This window comes from Podarcis cretensis, assembly GCF_951804945.1.
Source record: "Podarcis cretensis genome assembly, chromosome: 13".
In the NCBI taxonomy this organism is placed as follows: domain Eukaryota; kingdom Metazoa; phylum Chordata; class Lepidosauria; order Squamata; family Lacertidae; genus Podarcis; species Podarcis cretensis.
This window is the reverse complement of record NC_137182.1, coordinates 28105213-28119630: the sequence shown is the minus strand read 5'-3', so window position 1 is coordinate 28119630 and position 14418 is coordinate 28105213. Positions and strand designations below refer to the sequence as shown.

General features: G+C 44.0%; 1 protein-coding gene across 4 annotated transcripts; it reads left to right on the top strand.

Annotated features, from left to right (window-relative positions):
• Positions 1-393: 393 nt before the first annotated feature.
• On the top strand, positions 394-14099 carry LOC307200345 (myelomonocytic growth factor-like; the record flags this gene model as incomplete). 4 transcript variants are annotated; one of them, XM_079948907.1, is made up of 5 exons in its annotated part: positions 394-2366; positions 4684-4835; positions 6645-6752; positions 9911-10057; positions 11009-14099. In XM_079948907.1, 5 exons carry the CDS (start codon positions 2351-2353, stop codon positions 11159-11161), a joined length of 576 nt encoding a protein of 191 aa, XP_079805033.1. In that variant the 3' UTR covers positions 11162-14099. The 4 variants fall into 4 exon arrangements, with proteins under 4 accessions (XP_079805033.1, XP_079805034.1, XP_079805035.1 ...); XM_079948908.1 differs by having other exon boundaries at positions 396-2424; positions 11009-14098; XM_079948909.1 differs by lacking the exon at positions 394-2366 and adding an exon at positions 3921-4030 and having other exon boundaries at positions 11009-14098.
• Between the last annotated feature and the right edge of the window lie 319 nt (positions 14100-14418).

The following is a 14418-nucleotide window of genomic DNA, read 5'->3' as shown; positions in this document are numbered from 1 at the left end:
CATAGGTTGTCCAGGAGAGATAAACCATGAGCTTGGGTTTGAAAGTAACAGGAAAGCAAACCACGAGTGAAGTGGCTTTCTAGGAACCCACATCCTTACTCATTCATGCGAAGCCACGGTTTGGCTGAGCATTATGCACAAACTGGGCCGGTGAGCTTCATGGCTGAGTGGGGGGATTCGAACCCTGGACTCTGAGACTCTGATCACTATATGGCATTAGCTTTCCATGCACTTAGCTACAAATCAACCATCATGTCAGGGAGGGAACTAATTATGACAAACTTTGGACGATTATAAACATGGTTTGTCTAATTTATAATGACTGGGATGTAGCATTTATTTATAAATTTTGTAAACTTGATTTTAAAAAAAGGCTCTCCAAGCGAAATAAAAACATAGCTGAAATCCATAAACCAGTTAAAAGCAAATATACATAAAGCCATCATAGTGCAAAACAAAGATAAAACCTATAACCAGCAAATCTGGGAACTAAATCATGTGTCTTGTTGATAGGCTTCCTGAAACAGAAAAAGTTTTCAGTAGGCATCTGAAACAACATAGTGAGGGGGCCTGTCTGGTATCAATGGGTAGCCATTTCCAAAGTACCAGTGCCGTTGAACTAAAAGATCGACTGCTCATAAATGCAACATGGACAGTATGTGGCACTTTAAAAGTGAAAGTTCCATAAGCCAAAGCAAGACAGCCGCTTAAGTAAACTGGTTCCAAGTCATTAAGTGCTTTAAATACCAAAGAGGAATAACACTGAGAACAGTCCAGTAACGAATCAGTAGCCAATGCAGATCATTGCAAGGAAGCATAAATTGCTGGTAGGATCTTTCTTCCTGTTCAACTTCAAAGGAAGCCCCACATAGAGTGCATTGCAATAATCCGGTCTTGTGAGTTCCCAGTGCCTCCCTTGATCAAGTTATCCTGGTCCAGGAACAGTTGGACCAGCTGAAGATGGTGAAAGGCACGCCTAGTTGCTGAGGCCACTTGAGCCTCAAATGACAAAATGGTACCCAGGAGCACCTCTAGGTTACATACCTGACGCCCTCAGGAATAGAAATCACCCAGGCAACAGATGGGTTTATCCAACACAAAATGTAAAGCGGTTTTAAACTACTGATTTGTGGCAACCTTGTGGCTAGTCAAAAGCTTTTCATTTGATGAATATGTAACCCCTGGAATAAGCCAAGTGTTGGAAGTGCCTTAAAAATGTGGAGACAACCGTACAGCGGATTTTCGCTTTAGCTAACATATTTTGGAGTCAAACTAATACCCAGATAGAAAGTTGTTTGGCATATTCTCTTTACCTAGAGACATTACTAGGTTTTAAAACCATCTATGTAAATGAGCTAATTCAGCTAAAGACACAGGAGTTTTATTATATACCAGCCTCTGCTTTATATCAGATGTTTTGGACTACAGTTCCCATCAGCCCCAAGGCAACACAGCAGCCTATATAATTGTGACTGTGAAGATACTGTATGCAAGATAATGGGTGCAATCTGTTGTATCTTCTTAAAGAGAGCTAGCTGCTTGAGGAGATGTGAAGTATGATCTGGCACTAATGTCAAATTTGGTCAGCTATGTGAAAGTAAGAGAGGGGTGGAATATGAAATGGTTGAGAGACCACTACCATTTACTAATTTCTGGTTTGCAAACAGTAGATTTCCACATATGGGTGCTTCCTTAACTTGGCTACTATTTGTGGTGTGTGCGTTTTTCTGCATTATTGTTCCAACAATTCTTTTTAAAAACAAAAGGGTAACTGTTTTTAAATCTAACATACATTTTAACCAACACAGGTATTACATTTCAACCACAGAACCAGGAAATGCAATCTATTTAAATCAAATTTAAGCAAAACACCTGAAAACAGCCCAGGTCACTGAAACTCGCATTCCGCAGGAGGGGGACGAAAGGAAGTTCCCATTGCACAAATAGGGTTAGCTGTGAAAAAGTAATGATTGGAGTCCTGCTAACTAAAATCTTGGATTTTCCCCCCCAAGCACATTATGAAGATCAGAGCCCATTACTCTATTTACTCATCGACCCACAGGATATATCTTTTTTTAAAAAAAAAATTACTCCCCTTTCTCAATTTGCGTTAATGGCCACACCTTTAATTCCATCGGAGGAATTTCCCCAAACTTCCTATAAATACCCCTAATGGCTGAAGGATCTTTTCACACTCCCCTTTGGACACAGAAGCAGCCAAGCCTCTCCTGCTCCTGGTGTGTTCCTTCCCGGCAGAAGTACAGGCAAGCCGTCATCCGGCATCTCGAGAGGAGGAGGGGAAAAAAGTGGGAGGAGGTCCAGCGCAAAGAGATTCAAAGGCTTTTGAAGGATGAGCTCAGAACGAAGTAAGTAGAACTTTGGTCAGCCCGTTCTAGGCGCCTGGCGCAGAGGTCGAGCGAGCTGGTAAGTTGCATGCTTTGGGACAAGCGCAGCTGGATTTTGTTATTTATAAGGAGGGTAAATCTATTTACCTACTCCCTGCTGAAAGCAGCGTATCTGAAGAAGTGTGCATGCACACGAAAGCTCATACCTAGAACTAACTTAGTTGGTCTTTAAGGTGCTACTGGAAGGAATTTTTTGTCCTGGTGAAAGCCTGTTTCATACATTTGTGGGGCGGCGGATGGGAAAGGAGGAAGAGTCTCAGGTTTAGCAGAAGAGTTCTCTCCCAAGCCCCCAACTCTGCGTTACGCCTAAAATAGCAGGTTTTCTTATGGAAAGGATGGTGGGCTGTTAGGTTTAAAGTGGTTAAGGCAAAACCAGCTTGGAGAGATTTTTGAAGGCTAATAAACCTTGGGCTTGTTCGTTTGCTTAGGTCTTTTCTCTGAGCAAGGGGCTGATTCCTGTTTTTAGTCTTAAAGGGGCGGGGAGACTACTCTTTCGCTCAGATTTCCCAGCCTCCCTATTTAATCCACGGGCTCCAGAAGAAAAGCCAAGTTCTTTCAAAAGTTATTCTCGGTTATATTTCGTATCGTTCCTCAAACGAGCTCGAAGAAGACACTTTCTAAGTTTCACAAGAGGTCCCTGTGACTTTTAGGAAAGGCGGAACAGCGTTAACCTCTGGTACTGCCTGCCGCATGATTCCCTGATCTCCACACTCCTTTTCGGCGACTTGGATTTGCTTTCTAATTTACTGTCAAATCTGTGGGCGGAGATCTTGATCTTCCGGAAGGTTGCAATAAAAACCGGCCAGGATTCACTCCGGGTTGCTTTAGCAAACAAACGACGGCAGCAGCAAAACTCCACCCTAAATTGCACTGCAGAGCTGGGTCGTTGCGCGGAGGACCGCGAGCGCGGTTTAGTTTTGGTCCTCGAAACAACTTCCAGGAGTGAGAGTTAAATTCTCAAGATGCTGTCTTTTCCACCCGGCTCAGACTACTTATTGAAAACACCCTCGCAAGCCTGAAGTCCGCCGCCTCTATTAGCTAAAAAGTGATTTGCCACGGGCCACCCAATCGAGCCGAAACTACGCCCCGCGCGCAGGCGCGTCTCGGCTGCTGCAGCTCCCACGCCGCTTTTTAAACCAAAGGGCGGCGGGCCAGAAACTTCGGAATCGGAAGGTGTATAAGAGATAGTTTGATCTTCTGCCCCCACCCCATCTCCAACCCTTAACGCGCCTCAGTTCTGTTTTACGCTCGAGTAGGGACTTTTGGTTTTCCCCCCACGCATCCTAAATGTGTGGAGAGGGGGGGTTTAAACTTCTCCATGGGGCGGCGGCTTCTTACTTGAGAAAATAACTAGTGTATGCGCGAATTGCCAGCCCCGCCTCCCCCACTAATGAATTTATTTGCAAAAAATAAAAAGCCGCCAAAATGGGCTGAGCAAGGAGATGACTTACTGCGAGGAGAAGGGAGAACAACAAATTCAGCAAAAGTACCCGCTGCGGCCCGGCAGCAACACGTGGAAGCGGGAGTGCTCTAGCTACTTCCTCCGCCTGCCGGAAGATAAACGTGACCAAGGGGAGATCCCTCCAAAGGAACAAGATCCCTTCCTTTACACCCCTCTCCTAGTTGTGCGTAATCAGCCGGTAGAGCACCATACACTTGATCTCGGGGTTGTGGGTGCGAGCCCCACTTTGGGCAAAAGATTCCTGCGTTGCATGGGCTTGGACTAGATGACCCTCTGGGTCCCCTCCAGCTCTACAATTCTATGATCCAAATACTGTACAGGACTTCTCCCTCTCCTCCTTGCCTAGTGTGGACCAGCCCTTTGGGGACCAAACTCCAGTTAAAATAGAATGTAGGTTTGCGTTTTAATAATCTTGGAAGTATCAACCTATAGTGGGCAGGATACTTGCTGTATCACGCTAGGCCAGCCAGCAAAAGCCTTTCCTTTTGTGTCTCTTATTAAGTTGAAAGCTTAAAATTCAGGCCAGGGGTGCTTGGAACTTCTCTGAGGGCCAGGATTTATATTTTTGGGAAACAACCATGTGTTTCTAAATCATGCTTTCCTTGAGCTTGTTTGAAAGGTATTCCTTCCTGTCATGTAGGAAAGTGAAATGTCCTTAAAAGTGGGAGTGGGAGCCTGGGAGATCTGACCTGCAAGATGCAGCCCACTGGGAAGTTTTCTTGTACAACCTCATGGAGCCAGTGATACTAGTGAAACTATTCTTCCATTATTCCACTGACTATATGACCTCATTCATTCTCTCTCTCCCTTCTCCAGGTGTTATTTTCCCCCTGATCAGCATTGCACTGTGGGGGTTGTGCTCAGCTACACCCCTGCCAGAGACTTCCGGGTACCCAGACTCCGTCCTCGACAATTTGGAATTTGTGCTTAGGATTAGGAAGGATGTTGCTAAAATGAAGAATGATCTGGTGAGTTGTTGCGAGCAGAAGAGGAAAATGCTGGGCAAGGAATATTGCAGAGATGAAGGTATACAGTTTGTCTAGAGCAGCCTTTTCAACTTGGTGCCCTCCGGGTGTTTTGGAACTACAAATCCCATCAGCCCCATCCAAGTGTGGTCAGGGGTGATGGGTGCTGTAGCTGAACAACACTCAAAAGCCAACAGGTTGGATTAGGCTGCTCACGATCAAAGCCTAAATCCACAGCTTATGCACACTGGCAGAAGCTGTGGATTTAGGCAGCTATCTAAAAGGGATTCCTTGGTCAATGATATAAAAAGCTTCCTGAGACATCCTGAAGGACCAATTCCAGTTCTCCGTATTATATCCCTTATTTACCCACCTTTTAAAAAGGTGTCAACTCCTTGAAACTGCCACTGTGAATCTCAAAAGTACAAAGATCGACTGATGATCCCCCCCCAAATATTGTGCCAGGATCGGTTTGAGCAAAAGGTGGAGCCCGGTCCTGAAAAACTGCCTAATTTATCCTGTATATAACACACCTCCCCAGTAACATAACAACTTGGAAAGTGATTGTGCCCTGACAGTTATTATTTTGCAGCTCTTGGCTTTGAACCACTGTAAACTCCAGTACAAATAACTTATTCCCATCGAGCTGAGTTCTCGGATAAACAAAATAGTTGGCAAGTTGTTCTGATATGGGACTCCGTTCCCGGCATTTCCTTGAAATTGCAGCTTGCCCCGGAGACTTAACCTCATAGATGCGTAGCTTTCTCCCTTCTAGTGTTGTGGAAGTCTCTCCTGGCCCTGGCCCCATTTAATCTGAACAAATGGCATTGATCCTACCTTTCCCAGCATTTGTGAGGTTGTGCCAACCTGGAAAGGTCACCTTCCCTCAGTGACAAAAAGATAAAAATTGTTTGCAGACAGTGAATAAAGCTTTGGCATTCTCGTTGGCTTCCCTCAGAGGGCGGAGGGGCTAGTTTGACTAGATCTGTCAAATTATCGTAAAAATGCATTTAATCCTCCTCTTATCCAAGCCTAACTTAAACCGCTGTGATGAATGCCAATATTTGCTGCTCAGTCTGCCACCCTTTGGCTAGAATCAGATTCTTTGGTTTGGGTTTTGGGTGTGTGATATTTGCGTGTTGCTGCTTTCAGTAGTTTCAGTGTGGCATAATTTACTCCAATTTTGTTATGAAAAAAGGCAGAGGTTTCTGCAGGTCTCTAGAAATAGTATTCATCAGTCTCTTCCTCTGACTTCTGAGAGTTCATGCACTTGAGAGCATAACTTAGCTTCCTATCATAAGGACTGGAAACTTGGTGGTTTGCAAACGCTGCACTCATAAGTTATAACCATTCTGCACTACTGTAGTGTTCCTATAGAATTCACACCTCCCTTTATTCTATGAAATAATTTACTGCTGCATTCCAAGTGATCCCATAGATGTTGATCTGTCTATTGACATGTAGTCCTTTACTATGGACTCCTTATTCAAGTGAAGACACTAAATAACAGGGCACGTTAGGTTCTTGTGAGAGCAGGGCAGAGACAAGGTCTTGCATTAACAGAATGAGTAGATAAGGTTTCTGTACTCTTACGAACTACAAGGCTGGGTGGTGGGCAGCAAGTATTGGGGAGCCCTTGCCTTCCTGGTAGTATCACCAATTCCTTTTTAAAGTACTGTAAAATTTACAGGTGGTGGGAGCTCATGGGGTTGCCAGTAGGGAACAAGCAAGCTATATGTCTGTATTGTCTACTGGGGCCTTTGTCTCTTCTGACTTCAACTCCTTGTTTCTCCCTCTGCCTGCTGCCCACAGCGTAAAGAATTCAGGCTTGGCAGTGACAACGAACTGCAACTGGTGCAGGAAATCCTGCGCATTGAGCAAGTTGATTATTCCCATTGTCGGAAAGACCTCTGTAACAAGGTGAGTAGAAGCCACCGTCCAGTAACAAGCCCTAAGCAGTTCCTGTTAACGTGCAATTGTATTTCCCGCCTGTTCCCGCCGCCCCAGAAAGTTCCAGGTGGGAAAACAACAATTCAATAAGGTAGGAGGGAGCTTTGCAATATCTGTTTACAAATAATGCAGGCAGCAACAGATGGAAGGAAGCCAGAACCAAAAGGAGTGTTGGGTCCTCAAAGAAGTGAGCAAGCGGCTTCCTGCCCGCCTACCAGCTTTGGAAACTTCTTGCCAGGCTCCACACCTCCAGCTTCTTCCCACATTCATTTCTCATGTCTGCTATGAGAAACAGCAAGCTGTAGGGAAATGCTTAGAGAACTGAGGCCATTTCATTTGGGGGACAAAGTGATAGCACAGTTATAACATGGACAATGGCCAGTTTATGACACCCTCTGTGAGCCCCATCCTTGAGTGAGCCTGCCTCCTCGTTGCAATAGGTCTAGGGGGCTCTTGCTAATGCCCCCCACCTTGCTCTGGGTGTGGTCCTTCAGCAAATGCCTGACTGCCTCCAATGCAAGGAGATGTGTGTGTGGATGAGCAGGGTCTGTGGCAATAATTCTGTGTTTTGCATGCCTTATCCTTTATGTCAAAATCTTGGTTAAGATTGGCAGTCCACGCCTGATGTAGTAGTTGCCTGGCCGACTGCCAAAAATACACTTTTGAGGGTTAAGGGGGAATTCCTGTTGGTAACCAAACCAGATGTCATCCATTTCCCCTGGTGCTGCAATCGTGACTCGGCGCATTTGCAGGTTAAGCAATGAGCCAGCAAAGTAAAGGATTCTGAGTGGATAAGATTAGCTATGTACTTAACAGGGACGCAGGTGGCGCTGTGGGTTAAAGCCTCAGCGCCTAGGGCTTGCCGATCGAAAGGTCGGCGGTTTGAATCCCTGCGGCGGGGTGCGCTCTCGCTGCTCGGTCCCAGCGCCTGCCAACCTAGCAGTTCGAAAGCACCTCCGGGTGCAAGTAGATAAATAGGGACCGCTTACCAGCGGGAAGGTAAACGGCGTTTCCGTGTGCGGCTCTGGCTCTGGCTCTGGCCAGAGCAGCGATGTCACGCTGGCCACGTGACCCGGAAGTGTCTCCAGACAGCGCTGGCCCCTGGCCTCTTAAGTGAGATGGGCGCACAACCCCAGAGTCTGTCAAGACTGGCCCGTACGGGCAGGGGTACCTTTACCTTTACCTTTACTATGTACTTAACAAAAGGGCTTGCTCATGAGAAACAGAAGGATCTGCCTTTTCTGATTGCGAAAGGGTGGGGTTGGCGGGAACATAACTTTAGAAGAGGAAAGAATCTCAGGGGCATCTAGACAGCCATGTGAAAAACTGTAGCATTACGATTTCCAGGGGGTAGCTCTGTTTGTTGGAAGCAATAACATGAGTTTTATGGCACATTTAAAGTATGCTGTACTTGACTAATTTTGGACAAACTAGTTATGTGGAGGTGAATCTTTTTAGGTGGCAGTGTGATGCTTTGCCAGGGTGGGGGCTCCTCATTCTGGGCGTAGCACTGGACCTCGGCCCCCAAAGTCCAGCCCTGATGGCTTCACTGCATTTATAATGGCACAAACTTTTGTGGATTAGAGCCCACTGTACCAGAATATCTAGCATTAGTATGTTCACTGATATATTGGACAACTTTATTACAAATCAACTAGGAGCATTACAAATCAACTAGGAGCATTCTCTCTACTGACTTATAATAATGACTTCCCTCGCCACCCACACAATAAAATTGCTGGTTATAGGTGCAATCTTAGTTTTACACACACACACACACACACACACACACACACACCCCTCTTCCAAAATGAATGCCTATGTGCCACATGGATTCTGTTTATATTCAATACATGCTTTCTCTTTAGAACTACATATGCACATTCAGTTGAGCATGGACTATGAAATTGGTAGCCACCAGCAAATTAAAACAAATTACACTTTAAGGCTAGCTGTTAAAAATCACTGAGGCTAATATGTATCTAATCTAGAAGCCCTGCCCACTCATTACAAAGTTTGGTTATAGTTAACCAGTGGCAAAGGAAGAAGACTCCATACATGCTCAAATACCCAAATACTCTTCCCTAGGTCGCCTCCTTGCACTCAAAATGAGTTCTGAGGCTGATCACGGGCTCAAATGAAGTTTGGTGCGGGGTACCCTTTTTCAGGGGATGTTCAGGCACACCTCTGTAACATGTTGTGTATTCAACTTCACAAGAAGAGAGGAATATTACCAAATAGCCAAGTATCCCTGATAAGAGCATGCAGAGAAAAAAAATCCCCTTCATGTTTTCTTAGCACACAGCAAATATTTCTTAACAATCTTATTGCTGCCGACCTGCTCAGCGAAAGCTTGAGCAATAACATAGATGTTAGACTGCTATGCCTCTGTACATAAGGAGTGTCAATGTCTTGGCTTGCCTACTATGGGAAAACTTTTTCTCCTCTTGGCACTTCTTCTGAGGGACCCTCTTCATTTTCCCACCTTAAGTTAATATTTAAACCTGTAGCCTTTTTCTGCTTTCTTCTCTGGCAGGGGAAACTGAGCCTTTTCCTTTATACCAACTTGAATTGTTCATTTGTTCTTCTGCTCTTTCTCCCCACCACATATGATCAAACTGAGCCACTTCTACTAGCTCATCTCACACGGTTTTACTTACTCACAACACACCCTAAATTGGGTTGCTGTGTATAGTGTTTTAAGAGTTTAAACTGGTTTGAGAAGCACTGCTTTCAGTGATCCATATCAGGTGTGAAGAAATTTGTGTCCCTACTGAACTACAGTTCCCATCATCTCTGGCCATTGGCTGTGTTTGCTCGGGTTCATGGGAATTGTAGTTCCATAAAAGATCCTCATCAGCCTACCTGGAAGCACATTTCTGCCTTGCTGTAAAGATCTTGCTCTGTAGATGCAAAAATGGATTGACTGTATCTTAACTGCCCTGAGAATGAATGTCCTAAATAATTTAAACAAGCCCCCTTTTTAAAATACTGTCAACACTCTGGATGTGAAAAATGGTGGTCTCCAGCCTAAATGGGAATCAGGAAAATTTGTGTGTGCGAGCGAGAGATCTATCCAGACAAAAGCTGTAACCCTTCTTCCCCACCCTTAAATCTTGTTCTTGCAGGAAGATTGCTTCAACCAGATACAGACAGGCCTCAGCACCTACCAGCACAGCCTCTCACACGTTGCCCAGATCCTGCCAAGTTTCTCTGAGAAAGTGACTGGCCTCCAACTGGACCTCTCAAACCTCTCCACCAACATCCACCGGCAGGTGAGAAGCTGGCTTACTACTTGCTCAGCTTGGGCTGAGGGAGGGGGCAGAACAGATGGGCAGGAGGTGAGAAGAAGCCCTTGCATGCTTGCACCAAGTTCTGTGGGAGCAGGAATATCCGTAGCCATTTTAGCAGGGTCTGTTGCCTGCACTTCATAGTTGCTTCCCCTCCTGGAACAGTGGGGATGCCCCTAGTGGTGGCAGCAGCAGTTGCACCAACCCAGATGCATATTCTGGCATGGCTTGTCTTGGCTGCTATTGTATCAGTGTCTGTTCCACCAAATTCCATGGGCAACACAGAGACAGAATATGGAAGACTAACTGCAGAGATGAAGACTGTTTCTGAGACAGGCAGCTCATTCCCTCTGCTTCCCTTGGCCTCATTCCTTCTTGATTTCTTTTGGAACATATTGATTAGCATGTCAGGGTATTAATCTTAGATACCTCTAGCTGTCATTGTGTCCTTTCTTCAAGGAACACATGATTGTTAAAGGGCATAATTGTTTAGGATAATTCCTGCTCATGGAAATCGATGATCCACAATCCCCTCATCCTTAAGACACAGCCCCAGGAACTTCAGTTCTTCTCCCCTTCTCAGTGTTCCCAATTTGCAGGCATGGGGAGCTTTGTAGCCCTGAAGATGCAGTTCCCATTATCCTGGACCGCTTGCCATGCTGGCTGAGGCTGATGGGAATCCCACCCTGATCTAGAGTTCTCTATATTTAATGTTGCGAAGACTGGTACTCTGTATTTCAAGGAATGTTTGATCTCCCTTTAGAAAGCTTCTTAGCTTCTCTAAGCTCTGGGGTTGCAAGGTGCAAAAAGGGTACCAAGTTAGGCCGTCCAGCTGTCCAGAAAAAATGATCCTCTAAGCACTTAGCAAACAGCTGCATTTCAATAATGGATGTGATTTCTCTTCTCCCCACCCCACTTTCTATCTTCCTACTTCAGATACTTGAGAGTGTGGTGACCACCGTCACCTTCCCCCAGGGAGAAACCCTGGACTTGCAAAATCAGAGAGCTATCGGAAGCTATCTTGTCGTCCGCAACCTTGAGAAATTCATGGAAGCGATTGCCCGGGCATTGAGGCATTGTTATTCATAATGTGAAGGGCTAGAGGATTCTCCCATAAGACCCTGGAATGGAAGGGTCCTGTGCATCCTAAGGAGGACCTAATAGGTGATGATAAACTGAAACAAGAGGATGTACTTCTTGTGCCTGGGCCCCTCCCAAACTACAGAATTCCAGCCTCCTAACTTTTTATTATTTATTTATTGTATTTATTATAAAGTTTTAAAAGCCGCTTGTTATCATGCAAAAGCAAGAAAAACAAAAGGCACAAGAATGTTTAAAGAAGCAGCAGAACACCATACGCATCGTTTTTAAGAAGTCACTCTGTGCCCAGTTTGATGTTCTGCTGCTACCAGCAGGAAATAACTCTTGTTAACTGAACTAATCTTTATCTTTTTTATAATCAAAAGTCAAGTAGAGCCCCACGTTCTGATGTCCCTCCAAATTAATTGGACAACCTTCTCCGTGTTTCGGCATTTAGCATTTCTGTTTGTGCCAAACTAAATTCCTTGGGAGTTTTTTAAACTAGCCTTTTTAAGAGACTGATGCAGGACATCTTTAGCAATCGGGTGTTGTTGTTGTTTTTATCATAGTGTTGACATGAGACTCCTGCAACAACTCCATGGGTGAACTATTGCTATCCTCCAGATGTTGGACTCCAGTTCCCATCAGCCCTAGCTAGCATGACCAATGCTCGGGGATGATGGGAACTGGAGTCAACCCAAGACATTGGCTACTTCTGGAATTGGCTCATCTCAAGCATTTTGTAGAATTGCAATTTTGGATTCGGCTTGTAATGAAATGTACTCTTCCTGCGATGCCAACTTGACATTTGTATGGAAAGATCTTGTTTGCTTTGCTGGATTTCTAGTGAAATATCCTTAAGAGTCAATTCCTACAACTGTGCGTTTTTAATTTATTGTGCTTATTTATTTTATTTTTTTATTTATTGTATCTTAAAAACAACAAATGTTCTGCATCTTAAAATTTGCCCTCAGACCTTTAGTCATTTCTCTGGTATTAAGAGTATTTATTACTTATTTAATATTTATACCGATAACTGTCAGATTAACTGTTTGATAAGAACCTTTGTTTATCAAAGGCAAGGGAGTTTCAGCAAGTTTTACGTGTGCATCTTGCAACACTTACAGCCTTGCTGTGGCACACATGTCAAGATGTATGCAATGTTAAATCACTGTTTAATATTTAAACATTAAGAGTACTGGCTATTGGTAGTCGGACCGAACTGCAGGGGGGTGAACAATAAGAGTATCTAGTTCCCACCTCTGGCAGTCTTCTGGGTACATGCTGGGCTGTGCATCTTCTTGTACTTGTTATAGATAAGTAACACTGAATATGAACCATAAGCACACATACCTGTTGTTGGAGCAGCACCAGTAGATGATAATTCTGAAACTGCTACGAACAGTTGCTGTATAATCAGTGGATCCCTGATTTGGCCAGAGGCTGCCATCTAAATTTCCCACAATCCTCGTGTTGGCGGTATTGTGAGAAACTAAAATGGCAGCTAGACTCCGCTGCCTGGTGAATCATGTAGTACTGGGCCGTAAAATAAAGTCAACACAAACATATGTGCATCAGCCCTTGCAGTTGCATGAAGCAACCCACTTCACCCTGTTGAATGGTAGGGCTGGTCCTGCCTTCACACCACTGATGGGGAACCTGTGGCCAGTTACAGGCTGCTGGACTCCAGCTCCCATCAGCCCCAGCAACTGTAGTCAATAGTCAGGGTTGATGGGAGCTGTAGTCCATTAAACCTCTGGAGAGCCATATGTTTCCCCACTCCTGCTTTAGACAGAGAGATGTATCTAGAAACCAAAGCATTAATTGTTCGTTTGCTATGTGATTTATTCCTGTAACGTTCTATGCTAGAGGATCTTTTGTTTTTACTGAGGTTTTTAATAAATCTTAACTTATGATTGTAAACTCTTTTTGTTATTTAAATGAACTTGTTTTACACCAATGTAGATCATCGATCTGTGCAGAATTCCATTTTGTATTTTGTTTAAAATCGCTTTGCAGTTTGCTAGAGAGGTACAATGTTGCTTGTAGATTTTAGTCCGCCACCGATGCTAACTGTTTTTTCCTTGAAAACTGGACCAGAACTCTTGCTAGCTTCACATTCTTCCATTACAAGCCTCTGCAACAGAAGGCAGCTGGAATGATATGACTTGTAAATGTCATGAGGTGATAAAGAAATATCTGGAATTTGGCTAAGAGCCTAAGCTCAGCTGAAGCATTCCAAAGCATTTATTTTTGAAGCTGTTTAGATTTTCTGTCGCATCACTGTAGTTGTGCTTTCATTGTAACTGTAAACTGCACTGAACACCCCACACGATTAGAAAAGGCAGGATATAAATACCTATTTATTTGACAATGATGCTAAATGGAATGGACATGGTACTTTTAAATTTTATTTATATTTTTTATTTTAAAAGGTAGAAAAAATTGGCCACTGGGTCATTGATTAGTGCTTAATATTTCTATTTAGAGTCTCTCAATGCTTCCATTGTAATACCAATCAGGTTTTAATTCTGTTACTACTTCTTCCGAAAATGAATTTTATTTATTTTATTTATTATGATATGGTGTGTGCAATTTCTGAGTAGAAATAAAAATTAACATTTGTTCAATCAAAAATGTGGTGTTGAAGTTTATTAATGTGTTGAGACCCAACTGAAGCATGAATGAAAGCAAATGAAGTATTGAAGTAACTAATTCATACGAGGCGAGGTATAAGTTGGGGGAGCTGAGATGTCCCCGGTTAAAAAGTGACATTGTTCACATGCCAAAGACAGGTCTTATGTCTAGTTTCCCCATCTGTAACCTAGGAATAATCATAGGCCACCTTATCATGAAAACAACTGCAATGATGGATTGAATCCAAAGGCTGGAATTCTACATGCCTGTAAGCCCTACTGGATTCAATAGGATTTACATCTGAGCAGAAATGTTTTGAAATAGATAGACTTTGGAAATTGCCCACCCTGTAGCTCAAGACCACCCCAAAAAACATCATACATACATCACAGAAGGAGGCAGTCTACAGCAGGAGGCGGTCTACAGCAGAAATCCTGTCTCCCAGGATACCTGTTAATGGTCACTGATTGCTTTACCTGGGCAGTCCAGCCATTCCTTTGTGATGGGTAATAGTTTAGTTCCTGAATCCAGGTCACAGGCTCACCCTATTCATACACAAGTACGCCCTTGAGACAGGATTTGTAAGCAAACAACAATGGGGAGGCTTTCCCATTTCCTTTCTCCTTGCA